This window comes from Furipterus horrens, unplaced genomic scaffold (genome assembly GCF_987537825.1).
Source record: "Furipterus horrens unplaced genomic scaffold, mFurHor1.1.pri manual_scaffold_6, whole genome shotgun sequence".
NCBI classification, from domain to species: Eukaryota; Metazoa; Chordata; class Mammalia; order Chiroptera; family Furipteridae; genus Furipterus; species Furipterus horrens.
In genome coordinates this window covers 180,426,420-180,454,374 of record NW_028327176.1, presented here as the reverse complement: position 1 = coordinate 180,454,374, position 27,955 = coordinate 180,426,420, and the positions used below count along the sequence as shown (strand labels likewise).

General features: G+C 43.1%; 1 protein-coding gene across 1 annotated transcript in view; it reads right to left on the bottom strand.

Moving 5' to 3' along the window:
- Nucleotides 1-27,462, bottom strand: part of UST (uronyl 2-sulfotransferase) — a 267,617-nt gene extending 240,155 nt beyond the window's left edge. Inside the window, exon 1 of the mRNA XM_090279955.1 lies at nt 26,693-27,462. Within this exon, the coding sequence (XP_090136081.1) occupies nt 26,693-26,939 (247 nt within the window). The 5' untranslated portion in view covers nt 26,940-27,462. The remainder of the gene's footprint in view (nt 1-26,692) is intronic.
- Between the last annotated feature and the right edge of the window lie 493 nt (nt 27,463-27,955).

Here is a 27,955-nt window from a genome sequence, read left to right as displayed (position 1 = left end):
AGATCATAAAGGGACATGCAGCACAGACTCTAAAAGCTAACGGCCCAGGTCTTCTTAATGCTGACATGTGTTTGCGCTCTTCACAGTAAGTTAAATATACCTGGTCACACTCTGCCGTTACTGGATCTTCCACACTTTCTGTCCACTGCTAAGATATTACAAGGTGACTTTGGACAGGAAACAGCAGCGTGCTATTACCACAATCTGTTGATTCTGTCATCTACTGAACAACATGTTTCTGTCCCCACTCCCCCTAGGCATATGACACGCTCCCATGGGGCAGAATGACCTCACTAGTGCAAGGCTGGCGGAGTGAGTAGTCACTAGATTAGAGGGGAATGTGTAGTTTTTCAGAGTTCCCCAGGCTTCCACTCCCAAGCGTTCTCTCTTCATCCTGCTAAGAATGCACTGGGAGCTGAGAATCACCAGACAAGACAATCGCTAAGGCCTCTTCCAGCTCTAAAACACAGAGAAGCCCTGATTTTGCATATAAGTGTTAGAGCTAAGAGATCAGGACCGTTTGGTAGCTGTGAGAAGACAATATACCCATAATTTCTCTAAACAAGGAAGACGCGTTAAAAACAATAGTAGTTCTGCTACTTTAGGGAAAAGGTGTAGAAGACTAGAAGAAAAGGAGTTTCTGCAAGGTTGATTAAAACTTGAGCTCCTATCACCAGAGACAACTTGAGTCCTTAAGTCTGCATAACACACATTACTAAAGAAGTGTATCCACCATACATTTCCTAGTTAGTTACCTTCTCACGCTTTACAACCCTCTCCTCAGAAGTAAAATTCCTTTTCCTTTTTCTAGTCCCTTCTCCACAGTGTATTACCCATCTGTCACCATACTTTTTCAGGAATGGTGCTTTCTGGTGCTCCTTTAAGTTCTGAATTTTCCAAGTGCTTTCACATGTACTGTTGGCACCTCATTTTGTCTGCACAATATCTCCCAGGATGGGATGTCTGGAAGTTATTATTTCCCTGTGATGGTGGAAGAAACAGCCAGGATCAGAACCCCTGCAACCCCTGCTCTTTCTTCCACATGTCAGCCTTCTCCCTGGTGTCTGTTGACTCCTGTCCTTTGGTCACATTTCAATCTCTACAAAGTTGGGGATTTCCTTGAAAACATCCAGTGAGGAACCTGGAGGAGGAAAGAACGTTACGAAGACTTCCTTGAAGACACCCTAACTCTTAAAAAGTAGTCTTTGAGAGGGTTGTGATGGTATTTTAATATTATCTAATGCTTCCCCTCACGTATTTATTTTATTTCCTCAATGAAATGGAGCGTGTCTAAAATCCACCCTTGAAAATTAGACAAAAAAATGCTGAGTCAATTGAGTACAGCGCTGTTTCTGAAGTAACAAGGGATTTTCCAGAAGGTTTTTTGGTAGCACTTTGTGGCTGAAAGAAAAGTGTGTTCCACAAAGAACATTCTTTGATAAAGTAAATATTTAGTCATTCAGAAGAAAAGGAGAGAAGTCCCCCAATGACACCACAGCTGGTAAGGACAACCACAGCTGTGGATCACAGTTGGGACGAGGAGCTGGGATGCTGTGCTCACCAGGGAGCAGAACAGAGAGAAGAGAGAGGGAGATGGGCTGCGGCCAATGCTTTTTAGACAGGATGGAGTGGACAAGCTTTGGGCAACATGAGAGAAGACAAGAACTCTGGCTCAAGGCCCCACCTCACCAATGTTCGGGCTTTATAATCCTCAGCAAATTGTCCCAAAGCCCTGGGTTTCAGTTCCTAGGCCAATGCAATGTCAGTGATGATGTCTTATGTGCCTGTAGACTCAAACCTGTGACCCTACAATGACCCTTCTTTCAGGTCCCACCTTGCACTGGAACCTTTTCAGGACTATTGTCCCCACTTGTGTGTCCTGCATGAGGTGGCCCAGGAGGAGAGGACAAGGCTGAGAGGGAGGCCACGCTCCGTACACAGGCCATGATTTCCGCTGTCTCCCCAGGGAAGACACTCTTGCATAATTAATTAGTTCCAAAGGGGTGTCTCTTTCCATTTTCCACAAGAGTACAGGGGGTCCAACAGGGGGCCTGGCATCCTGAGAACTTTAAATTGCTTAAGTCAAATCACTTGATGGAAGAAAATAAGGCAAAAAGGTTCTCTAATAGGCAAAGATCTCCTCACCGTGTAAATAAAGAAGCTAACAGCCCTGCAGGAATGACCTGAAAAAGACAAAACTTAGGAGCTCCTTACAGGAAAGGACACCAACCCTGTACTCCAGAAAGCCGTCTCCTGCTCACTTTCTAAGCTGAAAATTAAATTAAAGTGGAAGTGTTTTTGCATTCTTTTTATTTTTGATATTTTCATTTTGTTGCTATGTAAATATAAAGAAGTCAATTTAAAATATTCATACTATGCCCTGTTTTAGAAAGAAGAAAAACCATGTGTTTGTTTGGCTTTATGTTTGATTTGGTATTACCATAGAAAAATCTATCAAAATTGCACAAGTCACTCAAATCGTATTTGGTTAATTCAGAATTATCCCTCCGGTTCACCCATCGAAAACACAACTGAACATAGGAGCTAAGCGAACAGGCAAGCAAAAAGATTTCTGATGAGCTCGTGGCCTATAGTCGAAGAGACAAGGATGATGAACACTGTTCACTTCTTCAGTACGTACTGGTGACTGAGCAGGACACTGTGCGCAGAGGATAAAATGACAGCTAAACCGGAGACAGCGTTCAAGCGTGCTTTGAGCTCTACTAAGAAAGAGCGAGTCCCCTTCATTTCACAGACAACGCCAGCAAGTTCTGTTATTTGTTGTCGAAATTCACCGCCTGTTAGAAGCAAGCAAATCGGCAGAGGAAGAAGAGCTGTTACTGCCAGTCACCTGACAGCGGGGAACAGCACCCGTGACAAGACAGGAGACAGCAAAACTGTAAAGACAGACTGGAGTTCCCAAAGCGAGGCAGACCCAGGCACGATGTGAACAGCTGACCCCACCCACGCGGACGGACCCGAGGATACAGCTGAATCAGTGCTGCCGTTCCCCACGTGACGCCTTCACAAGGAGTGAGGGCCATTCAAACAACTGAGCAATGAGTGCCAGTTCCATTTGAGAAGGAAAAAATGTGTAATATGTTTCAGAGAGGTTTCCAACAAAACAGAGTTGAAGAAAAGGGAGATTAGCAGGGTTAAAGGCGCAAACTTTCACTTTCTAGGAAAGTTACCTGGGGCCGGCCTTCCAAAACCTGGGATTGTGGATAACTGAGGTTTTCCCCTACCTTTTATTCCACTTATGTCTCTTTACCTCTTTTCAAAATGCCCAACTCCAATTGCAGGATCTCCTTAAAATTTAGGTTTCACTTTAAAACTCACCGCGTGCAGAGAGAATTGGGTGATTCTGTGCAAAACTGGCAGTCACAACAGTGCAGCTCTATTTCCAAGTCCCTGCGTGGCTCAGTTACATCACTGACCACACTCCCACCCCCTAAAGTCCACCACTCACACTTTTGCTGAGAAAACAAAAGGTTGTAAAATGTAAGCTAATGGCCATCCTTTTTTTAAAGGTCGGAGAAAGATTCAATAAATGCCTGAATGCGAACCAGAAAGCACGTCAAAGGCACAGCTGCCCAGAAGAGAGCAGCCTGCTGGGGTTTAAAGATAAGATCTGTCGTTGTTTTCTGTTCCTTGGAGATGAAGTAAATCTGCCCTATGGTTCAGCCAAAGTAAACAAAACTCATTCTCTGAAACTTATGTATCCTGTAAAATACGTGAAAAAGAAAGAAATAACAAACTTTTCAGCTGAGGGTTTTTCCAAGTCAAAAAAAAAAAAAGGACAATTAGAGATATCTATGTGTCTTGTTCTCTGAGATTCCTAAGTGTAAAATTCCTGTTTTATCAAGTGTAAATAATTCATTGTGACATCATAAAAAGAGTCACCATATTTGGGATGCCTTTCCAATAAGGTGAAAACTGCGGTGAACTACCTTCCACTGCCAAGGACTGCCAATGAAGCAGTGCGTGGTCTGGAAGTAATACTGCCTGGGTTCAAATCCTGCATCTCCACTTTCCGAACAAATTAGTTAACATCTCGAAGGCTCAGTTTGTCCCCCAGTAAGCTGGAGTACTAATAACTCAGGATTTTCTAACAATCAAATAAAACTAATGAGATAGTGACTGAGCACAGAGTAGGCAATCATTAGAATTGTTTTCACTAGACTATGACCCCCTGGTAGACTTGGCACATAGTAGGCATTCAATAAATATTTTTTGAATAAATGAATATAGCAATACAACTTTAATTCTGCTACATTCTATCTGTGTTGCATTTTCTCTGCTAAGTGCTAATATGTAACCAGATGCTGTGACGAATATGAAAAGATGGGTGAGGCGCAGTCCCTGCCCTGTCATCAAAGAATTTATAAACATAATTGAAATAAGGTGCATAGCACAGTGAAATAAGAGCCAATAAATATCAGTGGGATCCAGTTAAATGCTGCCTACCACCACCACCACCAAAATGGAACATGATTTTGACTGTGACCATGAAAAAGAGGTGCCATGCCATTTACATAATCCCGGCTGCCATAAGAACGTAAGAACGGACAACCAAACAGCTTACTATTTTCTAAGTGAAGGGATAGGTGTGGGAATGTTAAATTTGGAAGTACTCAGCATTGAAACGCTCCAAATGAGAGCACATAACCTCGCTGACAGAAACGTGCGTCGTTCAATTTGTTCTTAATCAGGGGTGTAACTCACTCAGCACAGTGGCAGGATGGGGAGCAGGAGGGAACACAGAAACAGTGAGGGGGGCGGGGGAAGCTGCCCGGAGGCAAGGACACTTCTCAGTGCGCAGCCAGGCTTGGTCCCAAGGTTTGTCATAGCCTCTGGTGACCAGGACAGTTTCCTGCATTCGGGAACCTCTGAACACACCACAGGATTCGTTTCCACCCATGATGGCCCACTCTGTGCTCTCTGAGTGGAATTCCACATGTTGGAACAGCAAGGACTATGGTATACTGTGACGGTCGCTAAACTTCTGTGTTCACATAACCCCATAACGGTTTTGAAAAAGTTGTATATCCTAGCACATTTTAAGTTAAACTCTAGAATTTGTCACCATATGTTTAAAAAGCTGCAAGGGGTATAATTTCCAGTAAGATATAGATCAACATTTTAAAGTAAAACAATTACATAATTTTATACATAGATCCAACAGAATACACACACGCACATACACAAGGGGTATGATACCTGCCATTGTGAATATAAAATTTTGTTTCACATAAAGTTAAAATCAACTAAAGTCGGGACACAGATGAGTGGGGTTGTCTGTGTGCCTGTGTGTGTACATCACACACCACACATGCAGAGGCCGATTCACAGTGAAGTTACTGAGGCTTAAACCTCAGGAACCCTTGTTTATTAAACTTACTAGCAATAAACTCACTTAGTCACATGTTTTGGTAAAATCTGCAAAGCTAAGCTATGTAACTGTGATTAGTTAAGACCACTTTCTCCACTGAAACTTCCCCTTCCTCCTATACCCTCTCATATTGGGTGACATTGCACTGATTGGGCATTTTCAATTCATAATTGTTTATTCTTTTTCTATAAAAAACCTTTCAATTTTGCAGAATAGTCACAACCTGACAGAGAACAGTAAACACAAGATTGAAAACACTAGTTACCTCAAGTAGGAGGAGAGCAAGAGAAGACAGAAGAGGATAACACAGGTATATTTAAGATACCCTCAGCACTGGAAAACCCGTGTTAGAGGTGAGTCCATTGTGAAGGAGAGAAGGGGAGGAGGGAGAATTAACAGGCTTGCTTTCATTCATTCATTATTCTCTAGTAATTTGTATTTTCATTCCACTTCCCCCACAGACCTTTGTTCTAACTAAATACATTTTCACATTTGAGAATGCGTTTGATCACTCTGTTCTGTTTTGTACAACAAAAATACATATGTAAGTTAAAATTCTTTTTTTAAGATTTGTTATTGTTATTCTATTACAGTTGTCCCAATTTTTCCTCCTTTGCCTTCCTCCACCTAACCCACCCCCCACTCCCACAGTCAGTCCCCACACTGTAGTCCATGTCTGTGGGTCATTCATACATGTTCTCGGTCTAGGCCCTTCCCCTTCTTTCCACCATTATCCCCCTCCCTCCTCCCCTCCGGTTACTGTCAGCCTGCTCCATGTTTTCGTCCCTGTGGTTCTGTTTTGTTCACTAGTTTATTTTGTTCATTAAATTCCTCTTATAGGTGAGACAATATGGTATTTTTAAAATTTTCCTGTGACCATACATAATGCTGTAAGAACTTAAAATATATATCCTGAATTGAATCAGTATTAAGAGTCATGATTGGTTCATAATTGATCAAAACTACAGATTTTACAAATTTTATAAATAACTATTAAAAAGTAAAATTTGACTGAAAATGCATCTATTGATGAGGTGAACAGGGCTGCGCTGTTTAACCACTTACCACACCTGTAACTGAGTTTTACTTGTTTCAATTTTATACCTGTTTTCCATTATAATAAATGTGAGTGCTGATACACTGTGTTGACATAAATTAGAAGATGGGAATTGAAGAAGTTATATTATTGTGACATCACTCACTCTTTTAACGTCTTTCTAAATCCTGTTGTAGTGGTCAGCTGATCAGCTGCCGGAAGAGATAACTTGATTCCTTGAATACCTTGAACTCCCTCACTTCGGTTGAAAGCAAAACACTGAAACCATCTGGCTTGCCATGAGATCTGTTACCTTCAATAGTCATGCACTTTCCCAGCACTGGTCTTTTGAATTCTTTCTTTAGCACCTGGAGGTGTCTGACACCAGCAGAGTAAGATTCGGGTAAAACTTTGCAAAGTGTGGGCAGGGCTTGGAGGGAGGACTAGTGGGAAAAAAGAGCCCCCATGATGAGTTCTCAGGGAGATCAATTTTAGAAAGGAATAATTGGGCAGTTGACCACTGAGAATTTGACTCTCCCCAACAATCCCAGCTCAATTCCCCCTGGAAAGTCTGTGTGCGCAGTATACAAAATGCTATTTAAGATCCCACAGAATTCAACAACTGGTATTTGGTGCTAATTCACAGGTTTAGTCTTACCTGTCCCTTACATTGTCCCTTTCAAAAAGTAGAAATAGAAAAATATGGATGTACTATAAAATATTTAAACAAAATGCCATCCAATGAAAGAACTTGAATATTGACCATTTTAGTGTACTAACAACATGCCTGTGTATCTGTGCATGCATGTGTGTGTGTGTGTGTGTGCGAGTGTGTGTATCGGTCTTCTGTTGTTTCTATTTATTTACTTCATTTACACTTGAAAAATAAATTAGACTCTTAATATACATGTCATCTTATTCCAAACATACAAAAAAATTGACCATTTTCTAATTCATAGAAATTTAGGTGAAATTAAAAGATATGGAAAGAAATATAAGTCCCAGTTTATAACCCATGTTATAACTGATTTCACGATAGCCTTTATCTTCTATGATTTTTTTCAAAGTTCCTCATATGTTTTTGTGAGCTCGTGTACCCAAGAGTGCCTAAAAGATGGCAAGACTAACAGAAGTTTGCTGAATTGGTAAAAGGGGTCAATAATAATAATAATTTTTAAAGGCACTGTAGAAAAGCCAGTAAAATGAATTCCTCATTGACAATTAGAAGAATGTTAGATGTGTTTTTTTTTTTTTAAGTCTTCTAAGAGGTCAGCTGCGAAGGCATTCAAAATATGCTTATTCAGAACTTCTCCCTCTGAGAACGATTCTGGCCCAGTCTCAGCTGCCAGAGCTCATGACTTGCTGATCAGTAAAAACACAGGCAGCCCAGAAGGATCTCATTCAAGGCCAGGCCTCCACCAGGCCCAGCAGATCCCAGCATCCTGCCGGGCCCGGGAACGGGAATGAGCCAGAACATTGCCCCTGCAGCTCAGTCGTCCACCATCGCAACCTGCACACTCCCCCAGCCACACTGAATCTCTTTACCTCAGCACGTAATGTCAGTCAACCCACTGCTCTTCTGTTCCTGCCAAAAATAAAGCTGAACAAATGGATACTTGAAAGAAACAACAGGACCACGCTCAATACCCATTTTCTGAACACACAAACCCACTGAAAAGCAAGACACCCAAACTGTAACAGCTCAGCTCCCACGGAAATGTCACCACTGAGCTGTGATTGGATATTATGCTTTTTAATTTTATAATGTCTGGCCCAGCCTCATGAAAACAGGTCATTTTCTCAGGGGGCAGGAGGGGAAAAAGAAAGAACCACTGCAGAAGATACTGTCCGTGATAAGATCCAGTAGATTTCTCCTGTAATTTGGAGGCAGGGAAAGACAGGCTGCCCTTTCTCAATGGACAGGGCTGCTTCTTACATTCGATAATGACGACATGACACATTTTATTCCTTTTATGCCTTGGCTTCCAGAGATTTCAGGTATCTATTCAATGTGCAGCTACAAAAACTCCCTGCTCCAGGTACGTGTTACAATTACCTTAATGAACATATATCACCCAGTAAGTACCAGACCCGGGGCAAGTTCAGACAGGCTCACTCAGGGCATGCAGCAGCTGTCTGAGGCTTTTTTTCCCCTTTACCTTTACTCTTAGAAGAGGTCCCAAATTTCAAGTGGTCAAATAGCCATTTCAAATTATCCCTACCCTCCCACTACAATCTTAGTACAGTTTATTTATTTATTTATTTATGTATTTTATGGCTTGGACCTGCTCCTCCTACTATGTTTTAACAAAATTGAAGATTTAGGAACATGCTCTGGTTAAAACTGAAACAAAATAATTAGACCACTTTGCTTTAAACCTCCCAGAGCAGGTGGCAGCGCAGGTAGGTTGAGTGCCTTCCAGCGGGGGATGGGAGGACTGAACTGCCTGGGAGAAGCCACCCTCAGAATGCAGGACCCTCAGTGCCGGCTATGGGATGTGAGTAAGACAGAAGCCGAGGCACTTCTCAAGAACCTACAGCAAACAAGACCAAAAACCCTGCAATACTCAGTGAACAGTCATTTTTAAAACAGCAAGGAATTATAGCCTAAATGCCAACTTAATCTATGACCAAACGGCATGATCAAAGTTACTAAATAAATGAACATCAGTTCAAGATATGTCATATCCCATCCTAATAAAAACACAGTGGGGAGTTTTCCTCCCATTTGAGCTAATCAGAGAAAATAAATCATCCGCTTGTAGCATGCTATCACAGGAAAATGTTAGCAAGGAGGCAAACTGACATGTCTATATTATACTAAATAAATACCTGATAAGAGTGAAGTTGATTTTCCTGTCCAACTTGCTTTATCAAGATGAAAACAACTTTGAGAGTTCTCAGTAAAAGAGTCAGAAAAATACTTCAGTGCTTTTGAGGTAATATGCTTTCATAAGGCAAGGGATGAGAAGGAAAAGGGGGCCTGGACTGGAGGCAGGTGCCCTCCCCCCATCCACTAACCCCACAACTTAAAATGAAGCAGTCAGAGGTCTTAGGATACACATAAAATCTTTTGTCCTTTAGGAAAATAGGGAAAAAAATAAAAATATCCAATAGAATAATGTATAATTTCATTATCGCAGGAGGTTCGTCCTACAAAAAATTGTGACGAAAGGCATAGGAATATACACAACAAATAACCACTGTTTGTGAAAGCCTGGAGACAGACAGAGTTTTGATGGATTTGTTTATTTGTTGATACAATACACACACACACAACACAGTAAGTAACATCCCTTTTGGTTCCTATACCCTGGAGTGCCACCTGCTCTAGCTAGGCTTCTGCCTGGGTAATTAAAATGAAGATGTGTATTAGCAGAAACTATTAATGCAAATTTTCGCAGTATTCCAGGCAGCAGAGTACCAGATAGTCGTCGTTGTCGGCAGCCGTCCGTCTCGAGAGACGATGGTGTAGCTTCTTAAGAGTCTATCTGCACCGCCGAGAATGGTTGTGCAGTCCGACTCGGGAGTGACACGGTATCTGTCTCCTCCCGTGTTGAATCGACATCTTGCGATGACGCTGGAGTGTCCTCTCCAGTGAAGCTGAAGCTACAGAGCCTCGAGAGACGATGGTGTAGCTTCTTAAGAGTCTATCTGCACCGCCGAGAATGGCTGTGCAGTCCGACTCGGGAGTGACACGGTATCTGTCTCCTCCCGTGTTGAATCGACATCTTGCGATGACGCTGGAGTGTCCTCTCCAGTGGAGCTGAAGCTACAGAGCCTGGGCAGGGTGATATGGAGGGTCTGCTGTTGCCCATGCAGCAGACCCCCCCTCTCTTCGCAGCTGAAGGGTCCAAGGGAAAGACGGAGTCAATACAGCTTGGCTTCAGGTGCGCCGCAGGAGTTGCCGGTGTTGACTACAACGTCAAACCGCCTTAGGGACTCCGGCTCCAGATTTTCTGTCGGGGTTTACTCCCTTAGCCTTTCCCCTGAAGAGGTATGCCGCAAGGCAGCGGAGGTTTTTTGGAATCAGAGTTTTCCTTCTCTGATGTGCCCTGACTGGAAGATCGAACCAGCGACACTTAGCTCGCAGGCCGACGCTCAATCCACTGAGCCAAACCAGCCAGGGTAAGTACCAGATAGTATTCCCTTTATAATGTGGTGGTGGTTGTTCTAGAACTGAAAGAGTCCCTCTAAAGTTCCAAGGGAGACTCAGAGGGGTTGTGAATTACCCAAGGTCACACAGCTGCATGGTGGCCATGCCAGGACCCAAACAGAGGACACCTGATTGGAAGCCCAATGCTTTGTTACACCGCACTGCCTCTTGTAATACTAAACATCTTGTTAAAGGCAAATTCACAGGAGAAATGTGATTTCATAAAAAGAAAACAAAGACCATATGGTTGACCTATAAATGTCTGTGTTTTCAAATTGTGGTCCCCTGAATATTACAAGTTTTACAAAGAATAACAGCCCACAAAAACGAAAGAACTTATCATTATCTAGCTGCTTATAAAAATAGTTAGTGTTAAAATGAACGGTGTCCCCATGACTGAGATGCTGCAGAGGGCTGAGGGCTGATAGAGCCAGGCCGTCCTTAAGGAGCTCAGCCATCACTCCCAACAAAGGTTATAGCCAGGCTGAGAAGGGTGCATGTGACTGTCAAAAAGGGCAGCAGGTGGGGGTTGTGGGGGTGCAGGAGTGTTGGCCCCTGGCCTGCTTGAGACCCAGTAGGAATCCAAAAGGCAGAGACCTGTTAACCTGCCCAGTCCTGCACTTGGGCAACTCAGGCCAGGTGAGCAAGAAGGGTGGCCGTGTCGGCCTGGCAGCGTGGGAGCCACTACTCAGTGCACTAGCACACAGAGGTCTCTCCAAACACAATGGCAGCAGGCTGGGTGCTGGCAGACCTGTGCCAAGTACAGCTGGGAGAGGCAGCAAAAGAAGAGGCTCAGGCCCAGCTTCTACCACTAGTACAGTCAGCCCTCCCCTTCCCAGGATGCCGGCTAACGGACTTGAGCACACGAGGATTTGGGTAACCAGGGATATTGAAGCCAATCCCCCTGTACTATGAAGAGGTGCCAGGTGGGCTCAGAAGCCCTCCCATCCCTGAAAGTTTAGGATTGAATGGTAAACAGGAGTTTCAAGTCCTTTTAAAAGAGTTAAGCTCAAATCGATTCATTGTGACTTTTGAAAAAATGAATTTACTGCTAAAGAAGGATATCATTCAAGTATGATGACTTCATCTCCAGCTAAATTTGGAAAATCATTGAGTTACTTTATATCCAAATAAAAGCTAAAAGGATTTTAAAACTAAATGAAAAAGTAAAACAACAAAAGAATTAGAAGAAAATATAAAGACTGCATTTGATGTGAAGATATAAGCCCTTTCTAAGCCTAAAAGCAAAGAAAAAATAATAAATGGAAAAAGTTAATTAGTGCACAGGAAAAAAGATGTTGATTTAAAAACCTAAAACGCAATAAAAAACAAGATTATTATTTGCACATATGGTGGCGGGCAAATACTCATCTCTAAAGAACTCTTGCAATTGATAAGAGAAAGAACACATCTATGGGGGGGAACGGAAAAGCTGTAATTCAGAAAGAAAGATGTCTTATGAACATAAACATAGTCAAATTGCTCAATGTCATTAATATTCAAACAAATGCAAATTACAGCATAAGAATATCATTTTTACAAATCAAGTGTGTGAAGAGTTTTGAAAGACTCTATCTAGTGCTTATAAGGGTATGAGCACAAACAGGTTATAGACTGCTGGTGAAATACACCAGAAATATGGCAATTTGTAATAAAAGCAATTTAAAAATGGGGACACACTTTTACCCAGCAGTTCCAGGTCTAAGGATTTATCCTAGGGAAGAAGAGAAGGATGCAAAAATTTGATGCTGTTCATCACAGCTAGAATCTTGAAAAACTGGAAGTGAGCTGGAAAAAAAAAAGCTTCACAAAAGGAATCAATTTTATTTTATAAGATACTCTGCCACCAGGGAAAACCAATGTAAAAAATTACAGAAAGACATGGAGTCATATTTGTGACGCTGCCTGAGTGCAGAAGGAAGCTCATAACCAAACCAATGCAACTGTGAATAAAGAAATTAATATGTTTGTACTGTCTTCGTGTGCTTCTCTCTCTTTTCTGAGCTTTCTACAATGATCATGTGTTAACAGGCTTCATTATTGCTTAAAATCATGTTTTTAACACGTTATATGAAGTCGTTCTACTGATTTGCTTGATTTGCATCCAAGTATTTGCTCTGGCCATAAGAAAACTTTACCTGGCGTATTTGGATAACTCGGACACTTCACAATGAATTCTGCTACTTTGCTTCAACATCAAATTTTAAAACAGTGCAAGAATCCGCAAGAACTATTTCAAGAAACTTAACACCCAAAACCAATTGCTTTACTTTCCATGTGTATTAATGAACTTGACATTAGATCAAAATTTGTATGTTCACAAACCTCCAAACAGCCTGCATTTCAATACTGTGGACAGCCGAAACTAATAAAAACAGGTATTTCTAAACTTGAATAAGACAATTATGTGATGATCACATTAGAAAAATCTAATATTCTTAAGTTTAAGCAATCACATTGGTGAATGAAAATTCTATTAAAAAGAAATTTATAAAATGCTTAATAGCACAGATCTTAAATGAGCTAGGCTGAACCTTGGTCCATTTGCCTGTTTACAAGTACTAATGGCTTCCCAGAAATGCTGCTGTGTAGACCCTCACCCCTCAAAGTGTGCACTGCTAACACCCAGGAGCTAACACCGAGGCCCCCCCATCTCAGACCTACCCCTCCAGAATCTACAATTTAACAGGTCCCCTGGTGCTCTGAAGGCATGTGAAAGTTTGAGATGAGCTGGTATAGAGAAGCTGAAAGCTAAAGAGTTATCAGTCACAGCCAAATAAAAGCTTATATATTAAGTCACACTGTCCCCGGCACCCAGCACGTAACTGGATTTGATGAACACTCGTTGAAGGAATGAACCTGAATAGATGGAAGAGATGACAGGGAGGATGACTGCCAAGCCACATGTGAAGGAGGGTGGGCATATGAAGGCAACAGGAAAACATATGTTCTCTGAGACTTTAAGTCTCATTGATGTGAAACTTTGATGAAGTGTAAGGCATGTGGGCAACACTTACTCTGAAATTAACAAAAAGTTGCCTATCGTTCCCACAAGATAGCCAGGTCAAATCTGGTGAAAGGGAGCTAGCTATATTTTGAAAGAGCAAAGCATTATGCCATAAAAGAAACAAAATACAAAGACAGAAGCCCATCCAGAAGCCAAAGAATGTTCTAGTATGTTTTCCCTACCAAGCAAAGGAGGACACCTAACGACATGCCTACACACACACACTCGCTGGGCCAGAGTGCAGGTCAGCGGGTGACACCATCGTTAACTATCATGACACAAGCACATGGAACCCTGCAGACCTCTCCCCGGCTATAAGAAACAGGAGAGCAAACACGAGACTACTTGAATAAAGTTTGTTCAAATGCATTTGAAAAGTTCGCTGTCAAACCATAAAACTACGAGACTCAAAATATTCTCCCTAAATGGTAGCTCTAGAGATCCTTTGCCCAGGTGAAAAGGGCAATAAAAAGAGAGCAGTTACAGATGAAACAAATATTTCCTTCTCTCTGTCTTTGATTTCCCGGAACTGCTTCATCTCACAGCAGGACTGGAAGAATAGAACCACAAACAGGGCAGACTCCTTAAGACCTCGGATCTCCGCTGGGCAAGCAAACAAGAGCCACCCTTGGAGTTGGGAAAAACGCAGGCAAAGAAAATAATACAATCTCCATCCTGTTATCTGCTAAAGCAAGATAAAGACACCGAGCCATTTGGTTTTTATATTTATGTAGCTTTCCAGAATCCCTTCCTCCATTTTCATCTCCGCATGCTAGGCCGATCTCAGCTAGAGAGCAGCTTCTGTAGAACTGATCCGGAGGGTACATGACACATTTGCGGGAGTAGCCAGTGTTAACCCCATGCTGCTGAACCTGGCATCACACTCCAAGGTCACGTCAACATTCTGCTCCTCTGCGCAGGCCTTCCACTCCAGAAAACCTCACTCAACCTGCTAAGAGGGGACCCCACTACAATCCCGAGGACAGTCTGGCAAGACTGGAGGTGCAAGTGCGCTGAAGCCCCAGCTGCCCAGTCACCTCACCTTCCTCAGCCTCTCTGCCAATTGTCACCTTGTTTTCTTCACCGCTGCGGTAAAAATAACTTCCTCTTGAAACGTCTAAATCTGTACATGACTGGACACATTTTTTGGCACATTATTGGATGAATTTTGACACTCTAGCAGAATGAAATCACAAGAAATCTGTGGTCCCACTTCTGGAAAACGCCAACCACGGTTTCTTGTTTATTGAGAAAATCCTTCCAGGAAAGATAAGATGCTGCAGTCTAAGCCCCACGTCAGTTCCTTCTTTCCTTTGCTTCCCACAGACTCAGCAAAGTCTCAGTGACCGAGGGAAGCAGGGAAGAAGGCTAAGGACTCTCTGCCACCACGTGGGTAGGGCTTGCTGGCTGTGGTTCACAGGGTACAGGAGGGCATCGCAGCTGGCACACCACCCAGCACAAGTGTGGTCCCAAAATCTCAGCAAGACTTTGTGTTCAGGGTCTGAAAGCTGGGTCTACACCCCCATCATAACTACAGGACAGTGAGGGACGCGGCAGTCATTCCCAAAGGAAGACAGTCACTTCTGATAGTGACTCCTCCACAAAGCAGGCTCTCCAACAAGGGGAACTGACAAATTTCTCAGTTCTTCTGGCCACTGAAGGGTCATATGGGCAGAGCAAAGTGATAAGATGCACAAGGGAATGAACATCATTTCATATTTTCATGTACTTATTGGCCACTTGCGTTTCCTGCTCTGTGAATTGCCTGCTTGTGTTCTTTGCCCATGTACCTTGTGAATTCTTTTCCGTATTGGCTTATTGATCCATCTTCATATGAATCCCGTTTCCTAGAGAAACATTTGTCCCCAATCCGGGCCTTTTTCGCTTTGCTTATGGGATGTTATTGTTCAGAAGATTTCACTTTAATGGTTTTTTTTCTTTGTTATTTGTGCTTTCAGCGTTTGAAAGTGACTTTAGATGAGGAACTGGAAAACAGACCTGTTGGTCTGAACAAGCTTATGTGTCTGGGGGAAGGGAGGATACACATGACAATCATTTGCACGTCTTCGATTCTTTGAAAGATGAGGAAATCCAATCAACTAGTCTATGTAGCTCCCAGAAGAAGAATTAGCAGAAGTAGCTCACCCTATGGTAAAGAACTTCCTCAGGCGGGTGCATCTAGTCACCACAGAACGGGATGACCGGTAGCAGTTAGCTGGGTCTAGGCTGTGAGAATCCTCTTTGAACAACACAAGCTATTTAATCCCACTTGTTGTTTTCCTTCTTTCTTCCTACCACATTGGTAGATTCTGAATTTTGGAAAGCCATGTTTTACTCTGCCTGCCCCCTCTCTGCCTTGCTAAGGACATTCTGCTCCCCACAATTTCTGGATCAAGATTCCCTTGTTAATGCCCAGATAGGCTAGGGCAAACTGGTGGTGTTGGGGGAGAAACAAGTATGATTAAAACTTTTAAAACATTGACCTAAAATATTCTTGCACATTCAGCCTGCCTTAGTCTCTTGACTCTTGCGATCTTTTAAATAAGTACTTGAATCCAAAAGATCCAGCCTTATATTTTCAGTTGCTACAGTTCAGTTGTTTCTTATCTCTTTCAACATGTGACTTTAAGAGTAGATAGAACCCAAGAAAAATACCATATGCTATCACCCAATACAGGAAACTAATGAACAACACAAACAAATGAACAAAATTGAACAAGAAACGGAGTAACAGTTATCAGGGGAGAGGGGGGAGGGAGGGAGGGGGGTAAGTAGAGGAAAGGTTTAGCGAAGGAGCTAATATAAATAACCCATCAACATGGACAACGGGGTCGGGATGGACCGTGGGAGAAGAGGTGGGCTGGGTGGGGGGTAGCAATGAGGGAAAAAGTGGGACAATTGTAACAGAAAAACAATAAAAATTTAGAAATTAAAAAAAAAATGAGTAGATGGAACCTTAGATAGCATCTAATTCAGTGATTCTAGAGAGAAAAGAGGCACCATCCCCTGGGGCTGCATATGAAAATCACCTCGAGAACTTCTTTAGAGAACCCCAAACCACCCCATTCTCCCTTTCCTGGTACTGGGACATATTCCAAAATGGGGTTCCTAGGGAAGGAAAACAACTGAGAATCCCAGACATAATGAAACTTCTTCATTTTAGAGATGTAGAGGCTTAAGCCTAGGAGACTCATGTGACATAGCAGCACTGACCACTGAATTCTTTGGGGACTCATTCCAGTCCCCAGAGGTCCTGTCCTTCTTCCATCAACCCGCACATTTTGCCTGATGGTTCTCTTGTCCAGTGGGAAGACAGTCGTGTCAAACAGCTTTCGTGTCAAAGCAGGAAGTTCTGAGCTGGAATCGCAAGGTCATGATTTCCCTAGACAAAATTTAACTCTCTCTTAAATAATGTAAAATCACATTTGCTTTCAACTTCTGAAGGAATTGGGGCACCAGCTATAGTGGCTGGTAATGGCATCGTGGCTCTCACTTGCCCCAGTACCCATCAGAGACTGGGCAGGTCAAGACAACATGAAGAAGTGGAAATGGAACACAGAAGCAAGTTCACCGGTCTCTTGACAAAGACAGGATCTACTGCTTTGGTTCGCAGAGGTTGCCCTGACCTCTGATGGAAGCAGGGAGAAGAAAGTGGCCATGTTACTGGGTGTGGTAAATCCATCACAAGCAGGAATTCTTGAAGCAGTCACAGTGTGTGCCGGGCATTATGAATGTTTGAAAAGGTGTGACATTTGGATTGCTAGTCCAGCCCTAAAACAGCTGGTGATCCCAGAGACTAAGCTGCACCACACTCCTTCTGTACAACGATTTTTATTTTGTGAATGCAGGGGAAAGAAAAGTGTGTGTCAATTCAAAATGGAAGAAAGCAGGCTGGGTAAAGAATGTGTTCTTTAAAGACTGTTTCCAAGAAGCAGAAGAGAGGATAAGAGGCAGGAAGGTTTGTGTGTGTACAATTAATGGGGCAAATGACTGGAGTTTGTCAGCTGTTGAAGAGCCCTTGCCAATCTAAGGGTGAGAGTGATAAGATAAACCATAAAAATACTGGTTTAGTAATTTCATATTTCTTGGTTACAATGGTCCTTTCAATAGAAGCTAAGCCATGGGTGAATTTGCATACTCTACTAGTATGTGTGTTTGTATGAGTATGTATGCATGTATGTATGCACATGCACACGTTTGTGTGCCAGAAGGAGTGTGACAGAAGCAAATAATAAGGTGAGAAAACAGACACTTGTTGATTTTAAATGCTGGGCATTGAGTTAGAGAGGTAGTCCATAAGTAACAATTATTAATCCCATTGTATAGATAGAAACACCTGAGTTTTGGAGAAATCAAAAAAACTTGTACAAATACTCAGCTACTAAGTGGTAACACAATGATTGACACCAAGATCACTGCTCTGAAATATGTTGCTTCCAATGTCTGGTGCTTCTGGACCACAGAAGGCTTTCAATGGACATTTGCTGAATGATTTTTGAACAAAGGAATTTATATGTTTCAGAATACTTTCATTTTTATTTTCATCAAGACTAGGAAAGTCATGCTCATTGAACTTGAAAAAAAATTCAGTGGTGTTCCCAGAAATGCAGTATGGTTAAATGTAAATGGTTATTTTAATCATCTATCAATGAAGGGAGAAAGAATTATTTAAAGCCATGGCTTAAGGTTATTACAATATCTTTCATCAAAATAGGCTGAATGGGTTTGTGCACTGAGCCATAATTATATAGTCTGCCACTTTCTAGGTTAAAATCCATTCAGTTGCTATTTCAAAAACAATATCATCTTATGGTCTCATCTCCTTAAAGACTCAAAATCATGCTGGAAATGTACTAGCACAGTTCAGAGGTGGACCATGATCCCTGTGCACAGAAGGCAATGTTTATAAAACTATATGTCAAGGTGGTTTTAATGCTTCTGCCTGGAACATATACTTCAAACAGCCTGGAAGAGATGGGCTACAGACATCAACTGAGCCTTTTTTTCCTGGCACCCCCTCCCCACACTGTCTACTTAAAAAAGTGATCAAATAAAGCAGGCAAAGGAACCCTAAGGAGAATATTCGGCTTAGCAAATACACTACTGAATCAACAGACACTTCCGCAGGCCTCCGTGCGGAGCATCCAGGAGAGGTGTCAGAGGAGAGGTGGGAAGCACTGAATAAGCTTCCTCCTTTCAAGGAGCTTGCCCACAAATTATCACAACACAAGGTGGAATGTCAAAACTTCAGAAGTGATCATGAGATCAATACTACCGGAGTTCAGAGACCATGGCTGGAACGTTAGCTTCCTAAACCCATCAACATAGAAGCAATAGCAGAAGCAAAAGCAGGCAGTGAGGCAAGAAAAATGAGCTGGGGGCTATATTTGGGGAGTTACAGATAACGAATATAAAACTGGAGACGGCCCAAGCGATAGAGCACACGCTGAACGCTTAACAGTTATGTGGCTCCCAGGTAATTATTAATATGAGTGTTACAAATTATCCAGATTGCAGCTATACAAAGCAGCATGGAACCGGCTGTACTTATTTTAAAGCTTCCTATTTTGATAATATATATATTTAAAACCTACTATAAAGTTCTAACACTTTTGGAAAACAATTCTTCCTAAGATTTGTAAGTTATTTTACTTCAGAGAAACACAGATAAGAAATATCATTCCTATATATTTGTCCTGCATATTAAAGCACAATGTGAATACAAAATGAATTGTGTATGAATTCCAATTTAATGAGAATGCTCACGGTTTCCTTGGGAGCCTTGTTGTACCATGTATAAAGAACATAATGTACCCAAATGTTTCCCCCCTGCGAAGCTCATGAGCATCATTCTAGTGAGCAAATACAAAGACAAATACGCCCATCCATTGCACCAACATCTGTTGTTCAAAATTGGCCACGCTTATATTCCACATCCAAGTCATAGGAATCTTTGTGACATAGCTATCCATACATTAACCTATGTTAGAGCTAAATGCAAATAGCCAAAGAGTTTAATATTTGAAGTAATTGTAAAAAGGACCCCCAAGATTCTTTAGATGAGGTTCTTGCTTTCAATCGTTAGAAATTTACTTAGGTTTTACTATATCATCCCAGACACTACTTAGCGATTTGAAAGTGACTAAAGCATAAAATGAATTTTGTGTACCTTGAGACGGGGCAGACCTGTGATACAGAGAATAATACATAACAGTATTATGTTTCAGCCAATATCAGCATTCACAACTTCAAAATAAATAGCAAAATCATATATCTGATAAGAGTCTAGTATCCAGAATATATAAAGAACAGTTAAAACAAACAAAAAAAGACAACAACCAGTTCAAAAATGGGCGGATAATGCGAATAGACATTTTTCCAAAGAAGATATACGTCAGCAAAAGCACACTGAAAGATGCTCAGTGTGACTCACCGTTAGGGAAGTGCAAGACAAAACCACAGTGAGATGCCAGTTCACACCCATTCGGACGGCTATAGTCAAAACGATGGAAGATCACCAGTGCTGGTGAGAATGTGGAGAAGCTGAACCTCTCATACATTGCTAGTGGGGACGTACGATGGTGCAGACACTATAGAAAACAGCTTCGCAGCTCTTCAGTAAGTTAAACATAGTATTATCATATGACCCAGCAACGCCACTGCTAAGCATATACCCAAAAGAAAAGAAAATGGGTGTTCAAACAATAACTAAATTCATAAATACTAATAGCACTATTTCCAATAGTCAAAAGGTAGAAATGTCCATCAATGGATGAGCTGACAAAATTCATACAATGGATTAGTACTCAGCCATAAAAACAATGAAGTACTAATACCTGCTACAACATGGATGAACCTTGAAAACAAAATGCTAAGTGAATGAAGCAAATCACAAAAGACCACATATTAAGTGATACATTTCTATGCAATGTCCAGAACAGGTAAGTCTATAGAGACAGAAAGTCAATTAATAACCACTTAAGGGCAGAGTGGAGAAGGAATAGCCTAATGGTATCAGGTTTCTTTTTGTGGTGATGAACTATTCTCAAATTGACTATAGCAATGGTTGCACTTATTTATGACTACACCAAAAACAACTTGAAAACTATTAAGCTACTGAAACTTTAAATGGGTGAACTGTGTAGTCTGTGAATTATATGTCAGGCTGCTTAAACATCAACAGCATATACTGAAATGTGCTTCATTTGGAATTTTCTTGCACAGTAATTGCTACACTCTTGTCTTTTGCAAAGAATTTGTGGTGAAATATTAGTGTTTCTGTCCCCATTTCTGATTAATAAAGGGGTTTATGGATATCACTATTTGCTTAAAGTTGAGTTTCTATTATAAAAATAAATACAGGTAAGGCAAAATGTATTTGTAGTCAAGTCTTACTTGGTTGCAAAAAAAATTAGCAAGCTATAACTCTTAACAATTTTACCAGCTACAATTCATCAAATAAGATGCCTTATCGTTCTCCATCACTGCAACTTTGGGTACAGCTGCAGGGCAAGCTACTGTTTCTGCTCCTGCAGCTTCTCTTTGGGGAAGCAAATGATACTATTTCTCTTGGGACTCAAAACACTTGACCACTTTTATTCTAGTTTCTCAAATACAAAACCAACTAGTGTTTTAAACCTGGCTTGATGACAGGGAATTTGAAGAAAGACAGTATCCAGATAATACATATTTATATGTATTTTTAAACAATTCATACTAAGACTAGTCTACATTAAAAATAGTTTACAAGGCAGAATGCTTTTCACCATTCATCCTGTGTGTTTATGGAACAGACTGCCACAGTCAAATTCTATTTTCTGTTCTCCCTCTAATACAGCGCTACTGTGTCCCCGTCCAACCCTATATGATAAATTTTCAGCTATGAACAGGAATGTCATTTTCTTTTTATGTCAACAATTTCTATTGATAACATCATATTTTATACATTCATTTCCTAGATTGCTGTCTGGGGCCTACAGTACTGTATTTAAACCATACATGATGTGCAGAAGAAAATTTAAATTTGGCTTTTAAGGTTTAGAGAGACTGTTTTATAACAAATCTGGATGTCTATTTTCATATTTTCCTTTAAATTCATTTAAACTTAGAGAATTTTAAATTTGATAGGTATCTGTTTTTCCCTCTCATTATATATATATATATATATATATATATATATATATGGAGAGAGAGACTGGTAATTCTGAAAACTAAATAAGTATATCTCCACTTAAAGTAGTATAAATTAAAAATGGAAAGGAAAGCATATCAACTCAGGATCAATCCAACAAATTTGATTTCCATAAAGGCTAAATCACATAGCCAAGGCTTGATGATAAATCATTAGAGTTTGCTGGTTGAATAAGATCAGTAGTAAGCCATCTGCTTATTCAGTTTACATCAGTGTAATGAGTGTTATTCCAAGTTTTTGATATCTCCACAGATCATAAGTAATGAGGCTAATGGAAGAGGCTGAAACATAACCTAGTTTCTGGGGGAGATTTTATTTTTGGTTTGTTTTCCATAGCAAAGCAAAGTCTGAATGCTGCTTTAAGAAAAAGAAAAGAAACAATGTCACTGAATTGGAAAGACTATGGTCTCCAACCATAGCAATTTGCTGCGTTTGCCTACTTACCCCAGATTTTTGTTTGTGTTCTCCTCCCTCCACCCATTTTGAGGAGTGAAAAAGTCAGGGCAACAGTTCTCCCTGAGTAATTTTCCTCCCCCTAACTTGCTTTCTGATTTTCAAATTTGGTGCAGCAGAAAGTATCTTCAAGGAGAACAGACTTTGCCTTTCCCCAAAATGACTAGAAAGAAGGAACTGTCTGACCCTAGCTCCTGCAGGAAGAAAAAGCACCATTATTGACTCCTTTCCCTCCCCGCCTCACACTATACTTACTTGTTGCCCTGCTTCACCCCAACTTCAGAATGTCTAGAGCCAGCTGGGACTGCAGCTGTTGGCTGGTCCTTTCCTTGAAACAATGGGGCTTAAGCAGCAAAGAAGATGCATTTTTAAAAGTTGAAATTTAGCCCTGGCTGAGTAGCTAGGTCGGTTAGAGCAACATCCCAATACACCAAGGTTTCAGGTTCAACACCCACCGCACCCCCGTCAGGGTGCATACAAGAATCAACCAATGAATGCATAAATAAGTAGAACAAACAAATAAATCCCCCATCTCTAAAATCAATAAACAAAAAATATTTCAAAAGTTAATTTTTTAAAATGGGACTATGTCGGCGTCGGCGGCAGCCATCCGTCTCGAGAGACGATGGTGTAGCTTCTTAAGAGTCTATCTGCACCGCCGAGAATGGCTGTGCAGTCCGACTCGGGAGTGACACGGTATCTGTCTCCTCCCGTGTTGAATCGACATCTTGCGATGACGCTGGAGTGTCCTCTCCAGTGAAGCTGAAGCTACAGAGCCTGGGCAGGGTGATATGGAGGGTCTGCTGTTGCCCATGCAGCAGACCCCCCCTCTCTTCGCAGCTGAAGGGTCCAAGGGAAAGACGGAGTCAATACAGCTTGGCTTCAGGTGCGCCGCAGGAGTTGCCGGTGTTGACTACAACGTCAAACCGCCTTAGGGACTCCGGCTCCGGATTTTCTGTCGGGGTTTACTCCCTTAGCCTTTCCCCTGAAGAGGTATGCCGCAAGGCAGCGGAGGTTTTTTGGAGTCAGTTTTCCTTCTCTGGGGACTATGTACATCACCTTTAAAATAATTTATAAATCTCTCCTCTCTCTCTCCTCCCCTCATCTCAAATACACAGGAAGCTTCCTGAACAATGGTTCTCGAACTTGAGCCAGCATCAGAATCACCTGGAAGGTCTGCTAAAGCACAGATTGCTGGGCCTCACACCCTGACTCTTTCATTCGGTGGGTCTGCAGTTAGACCTGAAAATGTGCATGTTTAACAAGTTCCTAGGTGATGCTGATGCTGTAGGCCCAGGGATCACACTGAGAGGCACTAGCCTAGACAAAGAACAATTGCTAAAGAAAGAGAGAAAGACTCAAGAATTTATGGTTCCAGTCACAGCCCCTCCAGTTATGTGGCTCTGGAGTGCCGAGTTCCCTGGCACATGGAGGCAGCATCCTAGAGATGAATACAGGAAGGTGGAGTGTAAGCAGACCTGCTGCTTAACTTATTTCTCTTCTGCTGGCCCCTCAAGATACTTAGTAAAAATATCAAAAAAGGGGAAGTAAAATTATCCAAATAAATATGACCACTTTTTGCCAGTCAGCTCTTCAGATCCCCACTTGAATTTGGGCTGTATTTCCATTTTATCACTTAAACTGCTCTTAGTGCAGTACAGGGAGTCCAGAATCAGACAGATTTGGGTTCAGGTCTCGCCTTACTTGCTGTGTGTCCTTCAGCAAGTCAGTGAACCTCTTTGCCTTTATTCCTCCCATATAAAAAATAGGAGTAACAGTCGAACCTACCTATAATATTACTGTGCTGAGAGAATTTCCTCCTGCATGTGCACGGACTGGCACATACACAATAATGTAGCTTTTCTTGTGAGTGGTCCTATCTCTTGGCTTTCCTATGGGAATAGTCAATATTCAATACGTTAAATACACTACCTATTTGATACAATAGGTTCAGTCATTACTTCAACAAATAGTTATTGAGTAGCAACTGTGTGTCAGATGTACAATATTACACAAGTATATTAAAATAATCTCCTGTCAAGAAAAATGTTTGTTATAAATGTTATTTTGATTTGGAAAATTTTGTCTTTACATGACCTTATAGTTAAGAAAAATACTTACCTCCAAAATCAGCTAACTAGGGAAATTGAGAGGATGTGTTTACTGACAGCAAATTTTGTTTGGATAGACACTAAAATAACAGAATGGGGGAAACTAATTCTGTAGCTCCGTTGGCCTTATATTATTAAGGGTATATTTTGAACCCTTTTAAAGACCACAAGCCCACTTTTACCAAAAATCCTTATATTTATACAACAAACGACAAGTACCAAATTTGGCCAAGGGCATACTATTTTCAGTTCACAGTGACATCTTTTTTTTTTTTCTTAACCCATCATGTCATTCAGAAATTTAATGATCAGTTTGTAATAAGAGTGAATGTTTAGTCCTTCAGTTCTTCCTACTTCCTTGAGTGAATGCTGTCAATTGACCCTTTTACCAACTGAGCTCAGATTTATGAGGTCTCATTTTTTGAAATATATAATGTAAGCAATAAATTCTGGATACCACATGTATTTGAATTTTCAGGAGGTTAATGTGATACATACTGAAGTTTCTTCATTTTACCTTAATGATGCCTTTGTTCTTTCTTCCTCCCAGATTTGTCCATCCCCAAGAAGAGTGTCAAAACCACAACATTTCAGGAGCCGAGCTGAGGTGCGAGACAATCTAATCCGGCTCTAATCTCACCTAAAATACCCGAAGCGCATGGCCTTTATGTACCCTGCCCAAAGCCAAGTGCTCCTGAGCACTCTAAACACAGATGTCTTCCCTCCCCATTCCTTGTATGTTACCTACCTCATTGGCATTCATATCTTGCTGAAATGGAACTTGTACAAAGAATTCATTACCAGATTTTACGGAGAAAGACCCCCAAGTTTCAAAGGCAGTTACATTCCCTAAGCCAGATAACAATGATTGTTGGTGTTGGTAAAACATATAGTTATGTTTGTGGCACTAGCAGGTGTCTGAGAGCCTGTGAAGCTCTGAGACTCCAAAATACCAAACTCAGGGAGAGAAGAGATTTGACTCCCTAATAAAAGTACATATTACCCCAAATCTGTTTTAAAAGCAGATGCTCAAGATTGTACTTGGAAATCTACTTGGACAATATTTTCCCTAAAGCATCTTACAAAACCAGAGTTCTCCAAAGTTTCAACAGAAAGAGGTGTTACTTTTAAAATCTGAGCTTCTCTACATGGAAAGAACATTATTTTATCTGAGCTTATATTTCAAAAAGCTCTAACACGTGTCACTTTACTGAAGTGGTTTTTTTCCTTTGAACACGGGACTTGGGTGGTAAGCGCGGCAGCCTGCAGCCGGCCGGAGTCATTTGGCCCATTACGGTTCCAGCGCTTTAGCGGTTTCCCTTTGCACACCCGCTCGCGTCAGGCAGATGCTGGACGTTTACTGGTGGCTTTAGTTTATCACCTTGCACTCTGCAAGAAGCTGGAGCCCTCCCAGCCTCTCCCCTCTTCCCTGCAAGACCTCTTCTGGCCACAGACTTGTGAGAGATTTGCATCCTGCCTTGGCCAGGGCGCGCGAGCCAGCACAGCACCTGGGACCGGGATGTGCGCTGGCCAGACCCTGGCACCGCTAGCTTCCCGCTCCCGGACAGGGAGCTGCGGGTCACACCCTCTCTCTGGAGTCGCTCTTTTCTCTAGGCACAACACCTTCCTTGCCTCTACTAAAAATAGACAGCCTTGCTCCTAAAAAGCCAACCACAACCCCCCGCAAAACTTCGGACTTGAAATACACAAGAACGCGGAGGATCGTGGGGTCAAAGCAGGCGATTCTGCTGGCCAGGCAGACTCGCACCCTCGGACAGCCTTAGACATCCCGGCACAGCCCGCCCCCACGTCCCACTCTCTGCGGGCCACGGGGTCAGCAGGAGATACCAAAGGTCAAGCCAGCCCAGAGACAGGGCAGAGCCTGAAAACTGTCCCCGGATCACCCAGACCGGCGGCAGGACGGGGAACTTGTGAACAGAATTTGCAGAACCCACCACCCGCACGACCCGGAGGGCTGGACATGCCAGGACTGGTCACTACAATGCCCCTCTCCACACGGCAGGGACTGAATATACACCCACCCGCACACACCCACAAACACACGCCTGCACTCTGCTCAGATCGGGTGGTGCCGGAGGCGGGGGAAGGTATGCAGTGCCCCGCCCTGGGGTACCTGCCCGGCCCATGCACCCAGACGGATGGCCACGCCAGAGGGAGCAGGCGCCAGGGGCCGCTGCGCCGATGCTCCCGGGCGTCCCACCTGGGAAGCCTCGTGCCAGCGGGCAGGAGGAGCACCCAAAATCCCAGGCGCATCTCCAGTCTCCCCCACCGGGGCACAACTTCTTGGCGGCCGGCATCCCCCTAGTGCCTGCCTCCCTTCCTTACCCAAATACTGTCGCAGGTCGAGCAGGAAGCGAGGAGGTCCCCCGCTGAGCTGATAGAAGAGGGAGCCCAGGCAGAAGACCAGCAGGGTGGCCATGCAGAAACCGTAGTCCCGGAGGGAGAAGCGCAGGAAAGGCAGTAGGGAGACCCGGCGCTTCCAGCTGCCCAGGCCAGGAGGGGCGCCCCCCAGAGGGGCCCCATGGGGCCAGGGATCCGCGCCGCCGCCGGGATGCTGCTGCTTCTTCTTCATCGCCTGCTCCGCCGCCTCGCACAGTCTGCCCGTGCCAGGAAAAGGTCACCCATCCGCCTGCAAGGAGGAGAGCCCGGCCGGGCGGCTGCACATGGGCAGGGCCGCACGGAGGGCAGCCCCAGTGGGGGCGGGGAGGGGCCGAAGTTGCCGGGCTCAGGAGACTTTCCTCGGCATGGTCTCCGCCGCGGCGGCCCGAGCAGCCGAGGTGCCCGGCCCCTGCTCGGGGGGCGCTGCCCGCGCCCGGCCCGCTAGCGCCCCCGCGCCCTGCGTCCCGCGGCGCCTCGGGCTCGCTCGCGGCCGCCGGGGCTCGCCTCCAGCGCCAGCGTGGACCCCCCGGCTTTGTGTCTGTCGCTCTCGGCGTGTTTTGTCCCGGTTCAGGCTCCTCTAAAAAAACGGCAGGGAGGAACGGGAGGCGGACACCAGCCCCTTGCTCCACCTCCTTGACAGGGGTTTTCCTCCTTCTCCTCCCCTTTCTCCCTCCGGCTCTCCAAAGCCCTCTCTCCTCCCTCTTCCCTCCCTCTCTCCGCTCGCTCGGGTCTCCGGGTTTCTCTCCGGTGTCACGTTACTGCCTCTGCCTGGGGAGGGGCGGGGTGCGCGGCAATTATTCGCAACAAGGAAGAAAGTTTCTGGGTGTTTTTTTTTTTTTTCTTCGCCCTTTTTCTACAATCTGGCCTCAGTTCCTGCGCCACGAGCGACCTCTTGGGGGCCCCGCTGACTTCCCTCTCGTAAACAGTCACTGGCAGGAAGAAGCACGACTTCTTTTCCTATATATACCTTTTTTTTTTTTTTCCATTTCAAAAACTTGATTCTTCTTCTGTATCCTGAGCTGTTCACAAAAGGCCGATAAAAGGTACGGGGATAGAGATTCAAGCTGGTAGAAGAACAAGTGGTTCAAATCAGACTTCAACACGCCCCATAGGCCAGGCTCTCGTGGAAGAGAAACAGCTTTCTTCCTGCTCGCCCCTCGTGCTGCAGCTCCTAGCCCAGGTAGCGACCAAAGAGACCAGGGTGAGGGG